This window comes from Melanotaenia boesemani, chromosome 11, assembly GCF_017639745.1.
Source record: "Melanotaenia boesemani isolate fMelBoe1 chromosome 11, fMelBoe1.pri, whole genome shotgun sequence".
Classification (NCBI taxonomy): Eukaryota; Metazoa; Chordata; class Actinopteri; order Atheriniformes; family Melanotaeniidae; genus Melanotaenia; species Melanotaenia boesemani.
The window spans coordinates 27,383,561-27,405,021 of record NC_055692.1 but is presented as its reverse complement, the minus strand read 5'-3'; the positions used below and the strand labels follow the sequence as shown (position 1 = coordinate 27,405,021).

The following is a 21,461-nucleotide window of genomic DNA, read 5'->3' as shown; positions in this document are numbered from 1 at the left end:
GTAATATCGGATGCACTCAGGTTAGTTTGTACTTAAACCTGGTCCATGAGTCATGCAGTTTGCAGCTTGGTAGAGAACTAAAAAAAGAAATAAAATAAAAATCAAAGAATCATTGTCAAACGTTTTGTTGAGTAAGCATCTACTACCCTAAGCTTGCTTGTTAAGAGGCTAATGAAGCAGGGTGATGCATTATAGTGCAATACCTTCCATATGTGCTTACACTGTCTGCTTAGACAGATTTTACTGGGCTATATTCTTTAACAACCTACAGACACTGACATCTCCCTCCTATAATTGACTAGTTGTTAAATTTACACGAACTTGGGCTTCCAGTGTTAATGCCTGTATGCATTAGATTCTCAGTTAAAGTCAGCATGTCTGCAGGAGATGGTGAAACCAGATCCAACAGTCTTAGTTTAGTCTTGCAATGGCTTGACAACTGAACGATAGATTTGTAGGCCTGTGGATATTCTGAAATTTGAGTTCCTCAGCAAAGTCATTCTTTAAAATCAGCTTCGGACTTTGCCTTACTCTTTTCCTCACAATAAAGAAGCATAGTTTGGCTTGGTTCACGCAGATACCGGACTCCTTGCAATAAATATGAAGATTGGCCCACAGTTGATAATGAGATGGTGGGCTTAAGGTGAAATGATTAAACGAATGACAGCTGACAGTGTAATTATAATTAACATTTAATCTGAATAATTTTTCTTCTCAATGAGCCAATTTAGTGATTATTTGTTAGATATTAATAGGATGTCATCAAGTGTTGAAAACCTATATTCCATTCATTTATGTATGAGAAAAATAAAAATAAAATTTACAATTTTGTGGACGGTTGGCCACAAATGATGGGGATATGATGGTGATGCATAAAGAATTTGTGTAATAGGTGGGAAAATACAAGAATATATGTAAAATCCAAAAGTTTCAGACATTTATACACACTGTACTGAACAGTGGTGTAATTTGAACAAATAATACTTTCTTAAAGAATCCCTTAAGGTTAATAAAGCCAAATAATAATAACATGTCATGGTAGATTTGTTAGTGGCTAAATGTCATGGTGAAATGGTGATGACCATATGTTTTATATTTTATGTTAATCACATAAAATGACGTCCCATTTGACTGTTTTCTGAGCAGGACTTTTCAATAGTTTCTGGCCCCCAAAACAGTGGGACTGTGGACTCTTTCTGCATGGTCTTATTATTATGCTGGAGCTTCAGCAGCTATTTGAGGGTCACTCTGTCACTATGAGTTATGTTTGGCATCTGGCATCCAGCCAGCAGGCGCTACCTCTCAAACAGCACAATGCATCCTCTCAATCACTAGCTTCAAACGGAGACAATGCAAAGGGGACATAAACACACAGAGGCTGCATGAGTCTTATGGACAAAAAGGATAAGATATACTTTCTCACGTGATGTTGATGTGAGACCATATATTGAGCCTATCTGAGCTGAGAATGTTTATGAAAAATGCAGTATACTCATTCCATAATGCTTTATGCATTTTGAAAACTTCCCCCTTGACATTGGCTGAAAGGTGTTCAGTTCCTCTCGGCTTAGCTTACATAGTCCAAAGAGTCACCTTCATTAATTATTTTCAGAAGTGATTCCCCTGTGCAGAACAGTCGGGACTAAGTAGTAACAGTCAGTTCCAGACTGAAGAAAAGAACAAGCCACAAACTAAGTGCGAAGCTGGCACAGCCGCCTGCCTTCCAGTTATCATATGAATATACAAGAAAATACAAGCATTTTGGACCCTGGAATGAGTCCAAGAAATCTGTTCAGAGAGATGTGGTATACATTTGATAGATTGGAATTATTGGAATGATTTTATTCTGTTTGAGGCTGTTACGCTGAATTTCAAGTAAAGCTTCACATTACAAGACATTTAGCGCAACTGACAAATTCAAATTTACAATTTGCAAACAGTCTATTTCTGCACAATTCAAGTCAGAAAAATTGTGACTTCAATTGCAGCTGTGCAATTTATCTTGGACAGAGGCAGGAGTGCATGGAAACATTTGCTTGTTGTCACAATCTTTCCATGATTTGTCTTGAGCTCTCTAATAGCATACTTAATCATATCCTCAGACTGCAGGTCACCAGCCTGTTTTCCCACATCATGCACAGACCACAAATTGTGTTCTATGGCTATAGGGAATAACTATGGTGAGAGGAGGACTCAGCAGCGTGCCAATAACTATTACCATGTCCAGCAGCAATATGAGGTAATTGCCCATTCCCTCTGTTGTTTATTGCTTACCAATGGCATGCCGTTGGAGCCACAGCAGGGCCCAATTAGATTTGAAGGACATAAACAAGTCAGACAATTCCTTTTTTATGGTTGTCTGATGGACGGTCACCAGACTCCCAACATGTAAACAATGGTCAAGCTTTTCAGCAGCTCATTCGATGCAGAAACGAGCAAGACGAGGGTAATCAGCAGCAATGCACTGTTGATGCCATGAGCCTTGGAATAATCAGATGAGGGGCTTTTAAGCTTGTTAACAAGCTTATGAAGCACGATTTTGACCTTAAGTTTTACATTAGAATCAATTCACTGGTACTTGTTAAAAACCTTGAGATTCTAAAGATTGCATTTGAATATTATACATTTATAAGATGACCCACTAGTATCTAAAATAAAAAAAAACAAATGGAAATGCATATTTTTAAGAATGACAAAGATTTTGGAGGTCACAATGCATTTGTACTTTTGAACACTAAAGATGTAGACATCCAACACAATGTGTTTTCTTTTAAATAGTGCGGAAAATCAAATCAAGATCACAGAATTTATTCACTCTTTGCTAACCCGATGTTCCCTGTAAAATATTAAACTACAGCATGTTTTCATGTAATGTTACGTATTTGGAACAAACGACAGACGCTGCATTCAAAACTGCCTGTTTTACTTGCAGTTCTTTCTGCTTTGGCCCAAAGATGTAGCACATAAAATGTAGAGAAAATTCAGATTTATAACCTGCTTTTACAAGAGTATAGGGGGATGTTGGACATTTCTGGTTAAGCCTGTTCGTAGTTGATTTCAGTTTCACACTGCACTAACACACACCATGCTTTGTGTTTGTTGGATTTCTGTCGTAGGTGGCTTTGAATACAGCCAGCGTTTGAAATTCCTCACTTTTTCAGTTCAGTGGTTGAGTCATTTTGGCATGTGTAAAATGCAGCAAAATCCTGGAAACGCAAATGTGATAGTAAATGTATTGCTCAGTAATGTATGGTATAGTGCACTACACTGTATTGTGATTTTTGATGTAGCTCTGGTTTTCAGAAGCTCCCCTCCAGTGAAATGCTAATGTATAAATTGATCCTGATTTTATTAAACTCCCCTTTCCAAAATATTTGTATTTTCTTTACATTTCCAGTTACAATGTATAATGTCCCTTGCTCGTCACTACATTTAAAATGTGTCTTGTACATTATTATTGTTTTTATTTAGTTATTCTGAATGTCTGCATTAGCCAGTTGTGTTGTGGCAGTTTTAATCAGTGTTAGTAACACTAACATGAAGTTATTTTGCATATTGATTACTATTTCTTTTCAGTGATAGCTTCTTTTAAATCTGTGCACCATGTTTGGAGTCAGCTTATTGAAGTCTCACAGAGCCTTGTGCTATCAGGGTGTACAAGAATGAAATCAGGCCCTTATTAATAGAATCCTGTATAATTATTTTCTCAAGAGGTGAAAGTTGTGGGATTTTTAATATTTGCTTTTTATTATGATGGATAAAAATTCATACCTGCAGAAACTTAAAAAAATGGAAACGGTGCCTGATCTCTTAATCAAATAGTACATTTTGGTTCTTAGTTGTGTTGCCCAGTAGGACCATTAAAGGTATGATCATTTTAAGCCCCCTGTATCAAAGGTTAGGTGCAACAAGGATGAACAAACCCTAGGTCTTTATTTTGTTCTATATGAATCTTCTAAAAAGAATTAAGATTTTCCTAAACATATCAAGAGGTGGTGCTAATGGAAATTTATTTTGAGATAAATAATTAACTGTGGACACTACATTCTACACTGCAGTTTTAATATGTTAAATCCATTACTGTTTCATAATTTATTGGCACTGTCTTTAGTTGTTATCTTTATCCCTAAGTATGTAAAGCCATTTGAGATTTTTAAATCATTTTGATTCATACTATGTTTTTCATTATCATTATCATTAATAAAGACTTTGATGTATTTATTTTGTATCCAGGAAAACTTCCAAATATTCTAATTAAATCCAGTATCAATGGTTTTGAGGTTTTGAGTTGTATAATGAATTGAATTACATTATCTGCAAAAAGAGCTATTTTATGATCCCAACTACCATTTGTAATAGCATGTATTTGTCTACTTGACCTGCTTGGTGTGGCTAAAGGCTTGATAGCTAAAATGAACAAAAATGGTGATAATGGCGATCCTTGTGGGCATCTTGTAATTTTAAATGGCTCAGGTAATACATCATTTATCAAGATTTCAGCTACAGGATTATGATGTAATAGTTTGACCAAATTATTGAAATTATTTCTAAACTCATATTGAACAATAACATCAAAGAGATAACTCCACTCTACCCTATCAAATGCCTTCTCCACATCCAGCGAGAGAAGAACTGCGTCTACCTCATTCCTTTTCTTTCATGTACTATTCTACTATCAATGTACTATTAATAACCTGTCTTACATTATGGAAACTTTGCAACATTTAACACTGTGGAGTCTTGACAAGCCTACCAAAATCAATGTATTGATAGATCTCTGTGCAGGAGATATGGAGCTGTTTTATTAATATTAATGAAAACAAAGCATCTTAATATGGAGTGTGCACAGGTTTAACAAATGTCATGCAATTCCCTTTAATTCAAACAAGTTTGTGGATTAATTTTTTTTTCTTACAAATGAAATTTCTGCTGCTTCTGATCAGCATCCTGCTTTGCAATTAACACTCAAACAATGTGTTTAAATTCTCAGATGCTACTGTTCTGTCAAATCGTTGTCAGCTATATCTGATGCTGAGAGCAAGCACTGTAGAAATTTTGTTTTGTAGACTCAAGTTTGATTCAAATGTGAGACAATTGTGTCTTGAATTTTTGCTTTGACACGGTTTTGTCACAGTTCACCATGAAATCCTAGGTTAAAGCTCTATCATGCAAAGAAGCGGGCATGATCCAGAAACACTGCTGTCTTCTCTAAATCAAAGAATATTTAAAATGGCCTGAAGCAAAGTAAAAAGATGATATGTGATCAGATGAACCAAAGTTGGAAATTCTTTGTGGAAACCATAGCATGTCCGGCAAACTAAAGAGGAGCGGGGCCATCCAGCTTGTTGTCAGCGGACAGTTCAAAAGCCTGCAACCCAGATGGGGTTCCATTAGTGCTTATAGTGTGAGCAGCTTGCACGTCTGTGAAGGCTCCATCAATGCTGAAAAGTATAGGTTTTAGAACATCTGCTCCCATCTAAACAACATCTCTTTCAGGAAAGACCTTGCATATTTCACAAAGACAGTGCTAAACCATGTACTGCTTCCACCACAGCAACATTGGTTCACAGGAGAAGCGTCCAATTGCAGAACTGGCCTGCCTGCAGTCCAGACCTTTCACCAGTAGAAAACATTTGGTGCATTGGGAACCAAAAAATCCAGCAACAAAGGCCTAGAGCTGTCTGGGAGCTAGAATCCTACAACAAACAAGAATGAGACAATATTTCTCTCCTAAAACTACCATAACTGGTCTCCTCACTTCTCAGATGTTTACCGACAGTTGTTAAAAGAAGAGTGAATGCTGTAAAAAATCACCCCATTTTAACTTTTTTGAGATGTATTGCTATAATCAAATTCAATATGAGCTAATATTTTCCACAAAAGACGTCTCACTTTCAAAATTTGATATGATGTTTACTTTCTTTTGTAAATAGTAATTTAGTAATAGTAATTTCCCAATCATTGGATTATATTTATACTTACTACTACTTACTATTTATACTTATTATATTTACTACTGTATAATAATATTGTATTTTTAATAGCTCTTTAAAGTGTTAAAATTTTAAGATAGCAGTTAAAATCAGCCTTTTATTCAACTTTCATTAATATGCCCATTTGCTTGTTCTTATGAAAAAGATAATACCTGCAACATGCCAGTAGGTCCCAAAATTTCCAAGCCTCCTGGTTTTTGTCTCCATTTCCATACACATCAGATTTTCCTGAACTGGTCTTGCACACAAGTGCTTGGCCCATGAGCTTATAGACTTTATGATATGTCACAAAGCTTTTCTATAGATATGAATCACAGATTGTTACTTAAAAGAAAAAGTAAAATCCATCTATGTTTTTTAGCTGCATGCCAACAGTTTCACAGACATATCCTATATACCTCTAAATGTAATACTATAAGTATTACACTGAGTGGCCAACAGTTAATTTGCATCAAGTCTTGGTAGTTGCACCGTACCTAGACTTCTAAATACTTCCATGTAAATAGAAAAATAATTAAACAAGTTTTTTCTTTCATGGTAATGCAGCCAAAGTTAAATTGAATTAAACTTACTTTAAACAACCTGACCTTCATTTCAGTGGCTGTCTCTCCTCTAGTGTTTTGTCACTCGCAGCAGAAATGCTCTAAAAATAAGCTTCTCTGAAAAAAAAAAAAAAAAAGTGCTGCTACTCAGTTTACTCCTGTGACCAGCGCTGGATGTGTCACTGGTTGATTGCGGCTGTTGTCCCACAGCTCACGGCCACACTGAGCCTCCTGTCATCAGCCATGCATGTCACTCCCATCCGTCTCCTAGTGCGTAGGTGCTGATGGGATGGCAGCCTCAAAGGCGCAGCTGCAACACCAGATATGCTTCTTATCTATAATGCCCAATTATGGCAAAGAAACTAACACTGTTTATATGCTAAGCCTGCTGAGGCAAAGGCTTGATGAGAAAGAAGAAATGTCACACTCACTGTCTACTATGCTGACACTCGTTTGAAGCTTGGTCTGTATCTTAATATTACATATTGAGGTGCATACTGTAGATGCATTGTAGCATATGATGGTGGAAGCTGCAGGGACACCATATCTCAGCATACGGAGACCTGATGGCATGAAATACATCCCATTAATAATATGTAGATGAGGTGCAAGCTGACAACAGAGCTTCGAAAACAGATAAGAATCAATTCTGCTCAGCCTTGAAGAATCATGATAATGAATTCAGTGGCTCACCTGACAATCAGCAGGCAACTGCAGACCATAATGCCAATTTCACATGTAGCAGGCATTCTTTATATTTATGCTGCTGGCTCAGAGTGATGCATTGTTTATATTACTAACAGTTAATGGTGACATATAACAACACAGGGGCATGTACCAGTTTGCAAGGCTGGATGACTAATGATATGAATAGACTTTCATTGCAGTGCCACATTTAAATTTTTTTATTTAAACTATTTATTAAACAACTATTTTGGTCTTTTATTTTATCTTTTTTGTTTGTTTGAAAGATAAAGCGAAGAAAATATATGTCAGCATATGTTTACAATCACTATTGACATTTGTTCCACATTAAATTTCACTCAATCTTAGACACTTTCAATGCACCTGCTTTGTCTAATAATTCTACTAGTTCTGCTCTTTACACATCACCTAGGCAACAACAAAACTGGTGTAAGATAATAGTGTGCTGAAATTATGCCTTCTAGTCACAACTGTGTTGCTTTCCTAACCCTTGCTGGGCACTTTTTATTCCCAACCTTTGCAAAGAACTTCCTGTACCCTAAGCTAGCCAGCACTCAAAACAAACAGCAACTGGAACCAAAATAAAAAGCAAGGAAGTTAAAAGCGGGTGCATAACCTTTAATAGATTCGCCAACATGCAATTAAATATAGACAAATGAGTTTAATTTTTATACATATCAATCCAATAATAACCCTTGCACTCAAGAGATTTGATACTCAAAACGAGCTCAAAAGATATCAAGCTCCAGTTAGGAGTTGTACTGAAAATACATGCAAATTAGCAACATATCATTTCAGTTTTATCATATTATTGCATGCACGATCTGCTTGAAAAAACAACAAAAAAATATACATTATGGCATTAATAGGTTAGTCATAATGCATAAGATTAAGTTAATGTCATGCCTCTGTTCTGTTCTTTGTGTTTTGGTCTACTTGCTGTTCATTGCAAGCTCTTTCATTATTCAATTTGTTTTTTAAAGAGAAAAAAAGTCATTGTTAAGAGATGTTTTAGGGTTCCAATGCGTAAGTTTCCTAATCACACTTGGCATCCCCCTTGATATGCCTGCAGTTGTTATGAGTGGCAGTACTAGACTTAATGCAGTTCTTTTCTAGTCTCTTAATATTTCATGGATTTGTTTAGGCTTTTGAAGGCTTTAAACCAACAAGTTATTTTTCTCCTCTTCAAGTGATCGCTGAGTCCCCTACCTTCCCTCAACATCAATATTCAGATTGCAGCTGCATCACTTTGGACAGCCATAAATCCACTCTTGCTCCTAAATAATTAATTTTAAAAATGGGTCATCTTTGAACTTGTAATTGTTTTTATACAGGCAAATCCTACACATTCTAACAGTTATCTGAATGATTAATAGTTGCAATAGGTTTATAGTATCATCTCTCGGATTTTGAAGGACGAGCTCAGACAGAAAAGCATGCTTAGAGACAATGATTGACACCTGATGTTAGAAAAGGTCCACATCCAGCTGACTGTTTGCATAGGAAAGAGGGCCTCAGTGGATGAAACAGATGCTTGGCTGTAATTGCCTCATAGTGAAATGATGAAGATCCACAATTAAATGTGGTGTGTTACACTGGAAATGGTGAGAAAAAAAATGCACCACAGGAAATTTTTTTTTTTTTTTTTTAGTTTTTCTAAGCTTACATTGTGTTCCTTCCTACAATATAGCAGCACAGGCTTTTAGTTATTGTCTTCTCTTTTTCAACCATAAAATACAACTGGATTGCTTGATGCTTTCATACAAAGTGCCTCACAGGATCATGGGTACATACATTTTTAACTTGCATAGTTGCAGTGGGAATAGAGCTCTTAATCCTCAGTAGCTGTTGTTGGTTTGATGCTCTACCTGCAGGCAAACACTGTCCAATCCTTTCTCTCAAGGTATGTTTTAAAAGCTTCTATTTTTGTTTGTTCGTAACCCCCCCCATGTTCAGTTTTGATGAATGTATGCATAAAAAAGTTTTTTGGTTTTTCAACCATTTTATCCAGAAGGAAAGAAAAAACATGAAGGATAAATCAAAGCCAGGCAGAACAATTTTAAAACCCCAAATGACCTAACATGCAGCGCCAAAACTGTGTTTTATCAGGAGTTATATCAATACAGAACCCTTCAGAAAAAAATACATCAAAAACTCCAAAACTTTACACTGATTTCCTGTAAACAGCAAGCAGTTTACAGGCTTTGCTGTTTATTTATCACAGTTATAATGTAAGATTATTCACTACTGCTGAATCTTAAAACCCAGGTTGAAGTTTGAATGAATCAGACCCAGGTCCCAGGTCCCAGGTCTCATCCTATTATGACATTACCTCTAATCAGGCACATGCAGTGAAAAAGAGGGGAAGAATTACACAGCTACCAGCTACCAAACAAAGCTTACAGTCATTGTATAGCTTCCAAGACTCACACAGAGACATCGAGGCCCTCCACACTCCAGTCTCTGTTTTACTGTGAAACATGGGTGGCTATGCCAGATGGCTAGTCCATGGTGTGAACCCCACCCTTTCTTGTCAAAATGCCACCACAATGACTTATGCAGGGCATGCTAAATCTCTCTTTTGGGAGAAGCCAGTTTGCAACCATTCAGCTCCAATTACAAATCTTCAGTAGCACCCGAGGATTTGAGGCCATCCAAATATGGTGATTACTGCACAGTTCTTGGAGGGGTGAAGCTGAGGGCTGAGCTCTTCATTGGTATGCGCTGTTTACTTACTGTCTGTGTGTCCATCTGTTGATATGATGAACAGACGCAGCTCGATTATTCTGTGGAGGCCACACTGGAAGCTTGGCTCGCATAACAATGATCTGACATTATCTCACAGTTTCATGGAATTTTAAATAGTGATCAACAGTGAAGGTGGCGGGGGACACATGACATCATCCGGTAGCACATTGTTTAAATGTAGCTACTAAACAACAAGAATGTTGGAGGTTGGGTGCTGCTGAAGGGAATTCAGTAAAAGTTCCCATGCCACAGAGTTATATTTAATTTCCGTCTTTTCTTGTGAGATTTAATGAACCCAAAGGAGGTTTTTTGCATCCATTTTAGTCCATTTGGAACCAGTCTAGGGTCACCTGTGTCTAAGGCGACCTAATGATTCCATGGCACAATATAGAATACTTACAATACCAAATACATAATATCAGTTTACTCTAATATCTTCTACTCTGGTGCGCCATCATCTATGGTCTAGAAGTTTTTGCTGTTCAGTTCAATCTCAGACATGAAGCATTATAGTGAAAGCTTCAGTATGTTTTTAAGGACAGGAGAAGTTTCAAAGAAGAAAAATGACAGAGAAGTTAATTGTGGTATAGTGAAGTTCAGTTATCATAACTGCAGGAATGTATTAAATGGCATTCAGATTAAATCATGCAAAATAAAAAAAATAAATAAAAACCTTCAGATCCACATCTGCAAAGTCATTTTCCAAAATACCTGCAACCATGCATGGTTTGCAACCTCCAGCTGTATCACTGTTTTGAACTAAGTGGAGACCCAGTTGTAAGAGCATTGCTCCACTGTCAAGAGTTTCAAATCTGAATTATTTTAGTATAAATATAAAAGTAATATAAATATAAATAAAGTAATACAAATAAACACTTAGTTTATATAATACAGTTTAACTTTTTCCCCCCATTTAATATTGCCAGATCTTTCAGAACATGCACATGAATAAAGGTCATAAAGAGTAACATTTTAAGTAGGCTTAGAAATACTAAAACACTCATTTTTGAGCTATTGAGCATATTGATTAACTGCGTTCTCCCCCTTGACATTGCAAAGGGAATTATTTCTGGGGGAGTCAGTGTCGCAACAAGACAGTCCTTTTTATATAAAATTCAAATTATCCTCACCAATTGTAGTTTATCTCAATGAAGAAATAAGGCATGCCCAGCTAGAATGCTCTGATAATTATTTCATCAATGTTTTGTTAGACAAAGTAAAATGTGGAAGTGGGGGATGACAAAACTTAGCCTAGTTGCAGATGGGAAAACCAAATTTTATATTACATTTTTCTTGGATTTGTTTTTTTAGTCTGGATTTGAGAACTCTGAGATCCCAGTTGACCCTGAATGCAGCACAAATTTAAGTGACACTGAGTAAATGAAAACAGGTGAACTAATTAAGAACAGGAACCAAATGAAAGCAAGAAAAGAACCAAAGTAACAAACACTGGGAGTTATGAGTATGTTCACATTACCAGGCTGAAGGGGCTCAAGTCAGATGTATATCTGTTTATGTGGCTTAATGTCTGATTTCTTAAATATTGTGTAAGATCAATTGTCAAATCTGATTTGTGTTACTTCACTTTTTTGTCCTGGGTGGATATATATAACACATACCTGTGTGACAGGAGTGAGGAAATCAAATTTCGTGCATTCATGCACAATTATTTATTTATTTCTTATTTGGTAAATGTATTCTCATAAGCCTGCAATACTACAACACCGCTGGCAATAGTAGCTTTCTGTGTAGTTTTTCTGATCTTTCTCAGTCTGTTCCAACTGCAGAAATGTATTCTGTTTTTAGAGCTAAATGTGATCCACAAATTTGCTGTGATAGCTTGCATTAAAAAATTGTTTTTCCGTCTAATCTCCTGAATGGTCACACAAACACAGTGCACATTTCTATATTAATAAAAATAATACATGCAGTGCACATCTTTGCCCCTTTAGTACACAGTAGCATTAACATGGAGGTCAAATGCAAGACATTTGTAGTTATGATTTAGTCAACTCTCATCTATTCTAAATTAAAATTAAGTCTGAATTGAATAAAGTGGTCGATAATTTGAATGAAAAAGGTTAAATAGGAGTAGTGAGTCCAAGCTGAAATAACAAAGATGATAACCAGAGACTGACTTACAGCTGTGCTCTGTATATTCAGTCCGGTCTCTTTTGCAGGACTTTCCCTCTGCATGTCTCAGCTTCATCTCATCTATGTGATGCTTGTGTCCCCGTGGGTGCTATGCAGCTTTTTTATTGACAGGCAGTGTAATGATGCCCCATGGACGAGCCCTGATGGATCTCAGAGCTGCCATACACCAGTTCCTCACAGTGCTGAGTGTCAGTCAGCTGTCCCTCTGCATGCCCCTCATCTCACCTGTCTCTCCAAGTTTTCTGGTACTCTGTCTGAAAACGTAGCCATCTACATCTACATGTGGCTGTCTTTCTTACATGTCTTTTTCTTGACAGGTTTAGCTAAGCCCATGGGGCTGGTAGAGGGACCTGGAGGCCTTGGCCAGGGGGGAGCTGCTGCCACCCTGGGAGAGGATAGCCGCGATGCAGAAGGGAAGTATGAGGAATATGGCTACAATGCTCAGCTCAGTGACCGGATCTCCCTTGACAGAAGCATACCTGACTACAGGCCTAAAAAGTATGTATGCTGTTTGTTTGTTTTTTTATTTCCTGCTGTGAATGTTCACCTTCCAACTACAGATCTACATGTCTTTTTCCCTTTGGCAGGCTTGTGTAATAACCTTAAAAGTGGTAACCAGAAGGTTTGACAGATTAATCCCTGCTGCAGTTGATGGGTTTTAGTTTGTAAAAGCGCACAAAGTATGGTGCCTTTTGCCAGTATTTTCTACCAAGCATACTATTTTTCTCTTGAGCTTTTTCTCATTCTTTTTAGTTCTTGAATGCTATTTAGGTGAACCTTTAAGGCATTTACTACTCAAGAAAAGGAGAAGTAGTAGAACACAGCACAAGGCATGCCAGATTGGCTATAAAGTTAAACTGTGGTGTTGAAGATGACTGGATTTTACATGAACTTTTTGTGTCCTTTGATGAAGTTAGAAGTTTATTCATGCTTTTTTATTTATTTATAAGTGAAAAAAGTTAGAATATAAATATTTGACTATATTTCTGTTGAAGATGGAGTTTAAGAAATGGGATATTTGCTTTTATAATTTTTTTACCTAACACAGATCTGTTAGGATGTATAAAGATGCACAGAGGAAGTGCTTGTTGAATCCTCTGCACATATAGGAAATATGCTGAAAATGGATATCTTTAAATTGATGAGAAATAGCATACTTTCTTTTAAAAATGATTTGTATTTATTTATGGAAATTTATGGAAAAAGTGCCTCACAGCAGTTTCCATGTTATTCAGATAAATGGAGATGCCACTGTTCATAGGTTAGACCTGTGATGGTCTTTACATTTTTTGTCTTTCAAATAGAAATCTGATGGTAGATTTCTTTTCTTTCTTTTTTTTTTTTTTTTTTTTTTTTGAGAAGCTGTTGTTCGTCCTTTTTATTTGACACACTCACGTGGGTAAATGTGGGGTTTAGTGTCCTGCACAAGGACACTTTGACATGTGGATAGATGAAGCTAGGAATTAAACTAACTTCAGTTGCCAAAGCTATACCAAAATCACTGGCATAGAACTAAAATATATATTTTGGTCTAAACTGGCAAATTTGTCAACATATTGATGAATGTATGAATTATGAATCCACTCTGAGATCATCAGTAGTTCATGATGAGCAACAGGAATTCATGATAGATCTTGCATAAGTTAATGGATTATGAGTTGTGCATTGGTTAAGTATATGATTTGTACCCTTATTGTAAAGTGTTGCCAGCTCATCTTTTTACTTATCATTACCCTGATTGCCTCAGAATTTCAAAGGATATGTGCAAAAATCCTTGCATTATTTTTCATTAAAAAAATCACACGAACCATTCACAAAGCAGCCTGAAATCAATTAACCAACCCTACTTATAGGGGATATTACTAACTCTTCTCACTGATCAGAAAAGGTTCTTGCTGAGTGCTACTCTGTCCTCTCTGTATGTGTGGTGTCAGTTTTCTCTATTTACACCACAGCTTCATGAGTCATGATTTTTTTTTTTCTTTTTTTAAAACAATCATTAGCAGACGCTTTTATCCACAACGACCTGGAGAGGTCAGGCAGTAGCATTAAGGGTCTTGCCTAAGGACCCAACTGGAAGGTGTTTTATAATCATCTCCTGGTCAACTGCATGGGAGACAGATGCTTGACAGCCGCCTTGGTCACTTTTAGTTGTACAAGCTAACATGACCAGTTTACATAATTTACATGGACAAAAAAAATAAATAAATAATAAAAATAATAATAATAATCACAGGGCTACAATGTCGTCAGCCTTGATTTTGTCATAACCACCATATGTTCCATTGCTTTAGATCACAGATTTCTAATTCCTGTACTTCAAAAGAATGGAAATAAAATAGCCCAACTGTTCCAAGTATATGATGGCTAAAGTCTTTTTTTTTTTTTTTTTTTTTTATAGAAAGTTTCAGGACATTCCTCCACCTCTCTTCCTGCCATCTTATATGAACCTTGTTACTTTTTCATAACAAAATATTTAAAATATGCAGCATTTGATGCTGTGGTAAAAACTTTGTTTCTTTTTCTGCATTGTTCCCTTACTTATGCTCAGCACAGGGTTAAATTAAATAGAAGATTCAGTGGAATCCATTGGTCTTCTTAGCCTACCAACATTTTTACAAATGTAGATTATATACACAGGAAATTGATTAATTGAACTGATTTAGTTCAACTTAACTTTGATACAGTATGATTATAATTGTATTATAGTGTATTTGATTACATTTGATTGCAATTGGGTTGAATTGGACTGTATCTATAAAATGTATTGAGACTAAATTTCTTCCTAAATTTCTTGTAAGTTGCAACTATGTAAAACAGTGAACTGAACTAAATCAAAACTGAATTTAAATAATTAACCCAATGTGTTACACTTTGTACAAAACCAAGAAATGCCAGGATTTTTGACAAAGAGGAAGATATTAATGTCCTAGAAGTGAGAATAGTTTGGTTACAATGTCTTTTGAAATAAAAGGTGAATAATAATTAAAAGGAAAAAAAAAGGGTTTAACAGGTGAAAAGTTTGTATTTGAATTGGAGGCTGGAGGTTGTGATGAAGGAGTATTACTCCTTCACCTGAACTGATCCTTTAAGTAGATGTGTGTAGGTGTGTGTGTGTGTGTGTGTGTGTGTGTGTGTGTGTGTGGTGACATGCCCAAATAGAGTGAAAATAAAGAATGAATGGGAAAATAATAACAATAATATGAAGCTAAAATAAAGTAACGATAAAGTTTTGACTACTGAAAAGCTCTTTAAATATAGTTTTCTATACCACTGTAAAAAAATGTTACATCAGATTTAGTGGTTTGATTACATTTTCACTTCTGTTAAATTTTTTTAAAAACCAGTGTTTCTCCTATCCAATCCAACTGGAGTCTTCATCTGTTTCCACCATTTACATGATTTGGTTGTTTAACATCAACATTTTTTTTACATCTGACTTATTGTCTGACTCCACTTAATCCCTCCATGTCTTTTTGTTTCTTCACTCCAGGCATTTTGTCTTGAGCCCCTGGTCATGGGGTAAAGCACAAAAGCAAATGACTTTAGACACCCCTAAACAGGATGGTGATAATTAAACTATTTTTTAAAATATTTCAATAAAAGGCATATGAAATTATTAAGTGTGGTTTTTTTTGTTTGTTTTTTTTTTTTTTATAAGAGTCTCAGTTGACACCCAGCAAGCAGCCTCAATGGTCTTTTTCCAAGATATGTTAGATTTAGTATGTGAACTACAGCTGTGATACAGCGGGGGCTAGGGGATAATCAGGGCTGCCAGTGGCATTTATATTACACTGTGTCAAAGAACAATGGCTACAGGCAGAGGCAATAAGAGGAAATCTGACAGCAAAGACAGGTTTCTGAGGGCTTTACTGAGGATAACAATTCATTTCATCCATGCTGCTTTGTTCTAGGCTCATTTTCACGCCCAGAAAAATTAAACAGGAGATGAACGGGGGGTGGGGTTGAGCTAAAGAGGACATAGCTAATTAATAAACTCAGATAAGATTGTTTCTGGAATGAAAGAAGTTTTGGAACATTTCTATTTTTAAAACAACAAATGGAAGTAATATATCTACTGAAAATCTTTTAACTGGTCACCATGGTAATAAACACAAAAAGACCTCAGATTGCAGGGAGAAAAAAAAGAGTAAAAATCACATTCTGATTAGTGTGAGACGCTTAATGAACACGTCTATAACAACTACATTATCCTTGCTTTTCATCCTGTTTTTTCCAGATGATAAAATGTTATTTAAAAAAAGAGTCTTGAGCTCATGTTGATGCCAGAGAACCTGACTGGAACAAACTGCTATATGAAACAGTGAAGTGTGGCTGGATTTGCTTTCAGTGACAGGTTTTAGATTCTCCTGAACAATTCAGCAAGATAGTCACCCAGACTGTCCAAACAAAGACTCACTTATCTCGCCATAGGAAGGCTTCCATCCTGAGCAATCTTAAGTCACTTGTCCTCAAGCCTACAGGACCGTAGCCTGAACTACATGCTCTGGTAGGCAGTGAAAAGATATGTGGACAAAAAGCACATTTTCCACATATTGTTTTTTAAAGTTAAGATTAGGAACAAATGTGTTCAGGGAAATATAAGTTTTGTGTGTGTGTGTGTGCTGTAAGGTTTAGTCCTTTTATTTTTAGTTGTAGTTATTTTTCAGGTCTCCTGTTTTTAGTACATAGATTGAAAAACTCAGATTTTTCTATGCAAACACCTGCTGTGTTTGTGTCCTACATGTGGGTCTCCTTCCCAGGATCCATACAACAGTAAGTTGAAATAGTGATGTTTTTGCAATAATAATAATAATAAAAAAGGTATATAGAGTATAAAATGATCATGGCTAATGCAGACTATGACTAATGACTAGAACAAAGCACAAACCACAGTCTCCTGCACCAAAGTCCAATGTTCTGACGTATTCATTCACCTTGACTTCCTCCCTACATGGATTAGGAGGTAAAGCAGTGACTCAGTCTCTGCTTTACCTCCTTTCTTTACAGCTGCTAAAGGTTATTATTTAAGTGAACTTTTTTATTATTAATTAAATATATTTATTATACTAACAACCTACTGGGTTATCCTTATAGGAGGAACTTCTTACAGTTTTTTAATTGTAAACTGTAAACATGAATGGAGCAGAAAACATTGAGTCTTATCCAAGAATGTCTTGAGTCAACTGGTGTGTTCATAAAGGTTTTTCTTTACTTATATTAAAGATGGTCATTTACTATCTTAATTTCTCACCTTGGAGTTTGTTACACACATCTAATCCCGCTTTGTTCAGAATAAACACTGCAGTAAACATATCAGTTATTTATTGAACTTTTTTATCCCTTTAAAGTAGGCTTATTTCATCACTTGTATACCACCTAGTAATTGCAAGAGAAGCTCTCTCACTTAATCGGCTTCTTCAGGGTCTTTCTGCAGCTCTAGTTTATTATCTTTCTCAACAACACGCAGTACTGTAGTAGCAGTTTCTTGCTTAAGCCTTTTCTGGTCTAATAGCTCCATCACTGTTGCATCTCCATTTCATAGTAGTTGCTCCTGCTTTATTTGGAAAGTAGTTTCCTTAAAGCTGCTGTCACATTAGACTAGTTTCTACTACATTGCATGCTGCACTACTCTTCTGACATATAGCTGACAGCAACTATATTAATGCTTTTTAGTTGTTTTAGGCCCTTTAAATATGACTAAGAATACAACTATGCCTGTCATTTTTTGTCTATGTTTATAAAATAAAAGCGTCTGCTAAATGACTGTAGAATAGAAAATCTTTTAACAGTATCTTGTAAATGAAACTTGCTTGCAAATGAAGCAAAAATGGCATTTTCCTGCTTTGAATGTAAGCAGTAGTTGTGGGCACAGGGAAGTGTTGAACATGCTAATTTGACTGAAGCAAGTGATTTGTGTGTCCAGCTTTGTACAGCATAGGAGAAGCTTCATATTACTGCTTCTATAATTGTGTTCTGTTGGGAAAAGGTGAATGGAGCACGGCAGAAGTGAGGTTAAATGCAGGTGCAGGCACCTCCTGTCTAATGGGCTTTTAATTGAACAGGACTCGTTGAGCAGAAAGCTCTGTGATGAGTACAGGAAGGCAAAGTCTGTCGCAATGAGTGGAAAAATCCACACGTTTTCAAGGCCCTCTCTTTTTCAGCCTTCCTGTCTGCAGCAAAACCAATTCATGATAATTACATTTGCAACTGTGTCTTGTACAAAAGCCTGTAATCTCCATTCACCACCTGCTTGCCTGCATTTCTCCCTTATGCCCTTAACTTCTGTAAGTGACAATCTTAACATGGATAAAAAAGGGTCTTAAGTAGGCTCTATATTGTCGTGACTCTGGGTCTGCCATTTGCTGACCTTGGGAGACTTATGTGTACGGTATTGGCTCAATGGAAGGAGGAAGGGAAAACGATAAAGGGAGGCAAGCTGATGAGATTACTGATGCCCACAAAACAAACAAGAAGATTTGAAATGTAACTTATCACTAATAAATAGAAAATATAATTCAAAGCATCAAACATGCTCTTCAGCCTTCAGTTCTTCTTCATCAAGGGGATCCCTAATAGATTACTCCTAATCGTACCCATCTCCATTCTGACTTTGCCAAAGATTTCATTTTTGTTTTATCAAAATAGCTGTTAAATCCAAACTGTATTGAAACACAACACATGCTCTGCTCCCCTGAAGACCCCTCATCTGTGTTTGTCCGCCTGTTGGAAGGTGATAACCAGAAAAGACGGCTAAAGAAACAAGCTTACCTCATCTCCTAAGTGTCTGATACTGCAGAATGGGATCATAAGGTTTCCGCGGTCCAGAAACTCGTACTGCAAATTGTTGCTCTTTCCAGTTCTAGAGTTTATCTCTTGGAATAGGGGGAGGGTGGTGGGCTAGGAGGGAGGTGACAAGGCAAACGGTTATCTTTAAACAGAGAAGTGCTAGCGGATTGGAAAGTTGCTTTGGTGTTGGCTGTACTGCACAGGTTATTGGAGGTTAATGTGAAATTTCACAGCAAATAAGAACAGCCAGCAGGGAAAAAAGTCAGATGGAGTGGCCAGGGCTGCAGGCTGCTGGAGGAGGAGAAAGGGGGAGGTGTGATAGGAATACATCTTAATCTGATGCTCTGTTTCTGTCAAAGCTTGTTCCGGATCAAATTATGAAAGCTGGCCAGTGAGCTCAGTTCCATTACTAACAGATGAGTCGATCGCTCATCCTGTTACGGCTTTACAAGGCTTCTCCGCTACTGTAGACAGGTACAAATTTAAGTTTGAGTGATGGTCTAAATTGGATCCCGTAACTAGGGCAATGGAACTACAATATCACTTTATGATCTGAACACTGAAATCGACTCTAGCACCACTTCTCAACTAGTACCAATCAGACAGCCTTGCTCACTGTGACATTTTCAAGACATCATCCTGGTAATATTCATCAAACACTGCCTGCCATCCTGTCACGTAAGTAAACAGGAGTGAAATATATGTTCCTACATTGTTTTGCCCTCTTGTCATGTTATGGCTGCATCTTTGCAAAGGAGAGCTGTGGTGTAAAAAGAAATCGCCTCCAAAACTAAGAAGCATATTTTTCATTGTATTTATAGACCTGGCAAATCTGATTGTGAGACGCAATAGAGAATGTTTTGAGAGAGACCATAGAGATGCAGAGGGAAAACATAAATGCCCTGGAACAGACTGAAGTATAGCAGCAGAGCAGTTATCAATAAAACACATGCATTTATTCCACTTGAGCAAAAAGAGCAGAGTTTAAAGAATAGATAGACGGACACGGTGTCCTTTATCAAAAACCAGCTCTGTGGTTTAGTTTTCCTTTTCATTACCTCTCTGTCAAATGCATGTGGGCTGCTGTAATGGAAGTGATTGATAACAGAGCATGAAATTAAACTTTTCCTCTCCAGAGGAGCAAACACTACGTAGTCAGTAACTGGAGGCTCACATATTGTCATTACCACACATGAAGAGAAGTCAATATCTGGCTGCAGTGTCTTGAAAAAAAATTCATAATTGAGGTTGAATGCTTCTCAATGGGTTACCTCACTGTTACTGTACTATCACAACATACAGACAGCTTTTTAGTGTTATGTTACAGTGCATTTACTGGAATTTATTTCAAGAACACAAATCCATATTGGATCCCATTGGTTGTATAGTATTTAGAAACATTTTACCTTTTAGTCAGCAAGGGTGAAAAAGTCTTTCACTTTTCCAGATCAGTTCCAGAAACTGTCATAAACTAAAGAAAAAGGAAAAAGAAGGAAAGCCACATTTGGAAGTAATGTTTGCAAGCTGTGAAAAGTCTTGAAGTAAATATACAAGCCAAATAAGGGGAGAATACGGATTTTTACTTTATCAGTTTATTTTAATATTATTAAAGTCTACAGATTGACTCAAACTTTTTTGTCAGATCCATATTATATATTAAATATATTTGCTTTCTAATTACATTCTGATATTTTTAATCATTTCTTTTTCTTTTTATCTAGAAATATTCTCAGTTTCAGCAATAATAACAACAGGGGGCTGGTATTATAACCATTGTGTAAGCACAACATGGGGCCTGAATGATGCATATCCCACTTTGGCTGCAAAGATGAGCTCGATAAAGACAAACTCTAGCTCATACTCATGAACATTTTGGAGATGGGAGACTGGTGATGTAGATGTAGGGTGATGTGCATAATTAATTTAGTCTTTAATCAGCAGTGTCTCATCAAACTTCCAAACCCCAAAGTGCAGACATGAGTCTGGATTGACACTTAAGCAGCTTCTTCAGTAGGAAGACACCAGATATAAAAAGTTTTAGGAAAGCACGCCTTGCTTGTCCCAGAAAAGAGCACCAACTACATTAGCAAGGCTTACTAATAAATTTAGCCAGAAATCCAATCTAACATTAAATAGTATTTAAAAACCTGCTGAACTCATTGTAATTATTTTTTACTATGAACATATAACTTGTCAAGTATAATTTCAGTTTTCCTATATATTCTAAATTTAAAAACAGAACTTATAAGTACAGAAATGAATCAGACTGCAAATGAGCCACTTCACACACATCTCAGCTGTCTGAGGTGTGGAAATTAGCTTCAAGTCCTCATTATAAATCCAAATGAAAAAAACAAAAAACAAAAGGAACCTGAATGACTAAATAACTTGTATCGTTACCTGTGAAAACATATCTCAGGGTGGACTTCCACTGTTGCAATCATTTCTCTGTAAAGCAATCACACTTACTGCAGAACACATAAATATTATAGTGACACTTGTGTGTCATGCTGCATGATAGATGCACTGG

At 36.5% G+C, this 21,461-nt stretch overlaps 1 protein-coding gene across 1 annotated transcript in view; it reads left to right on the top strand.

The window, feature by feature from the left end:
• The window catches only part of galnt9 (polypeptide N-acetylgalactosaminyltransferase 9), a 108,615-nt gene that overhangs the window by 1,211 nt on the left and 85,943 nt on the right, over window positions 1-21,461 (top strand). Inside the window, exon 2 of the mRNA XM_042000469.1 lies at window positions 12,460-12,640. Coding sequence (XP_041856403.1) covers window positions 12,460-12,640 — 181 coding nt within the window. The remainder of the gene's footprint in view (window positions 1-12,459; window positions 12,641-21,461) is intronic.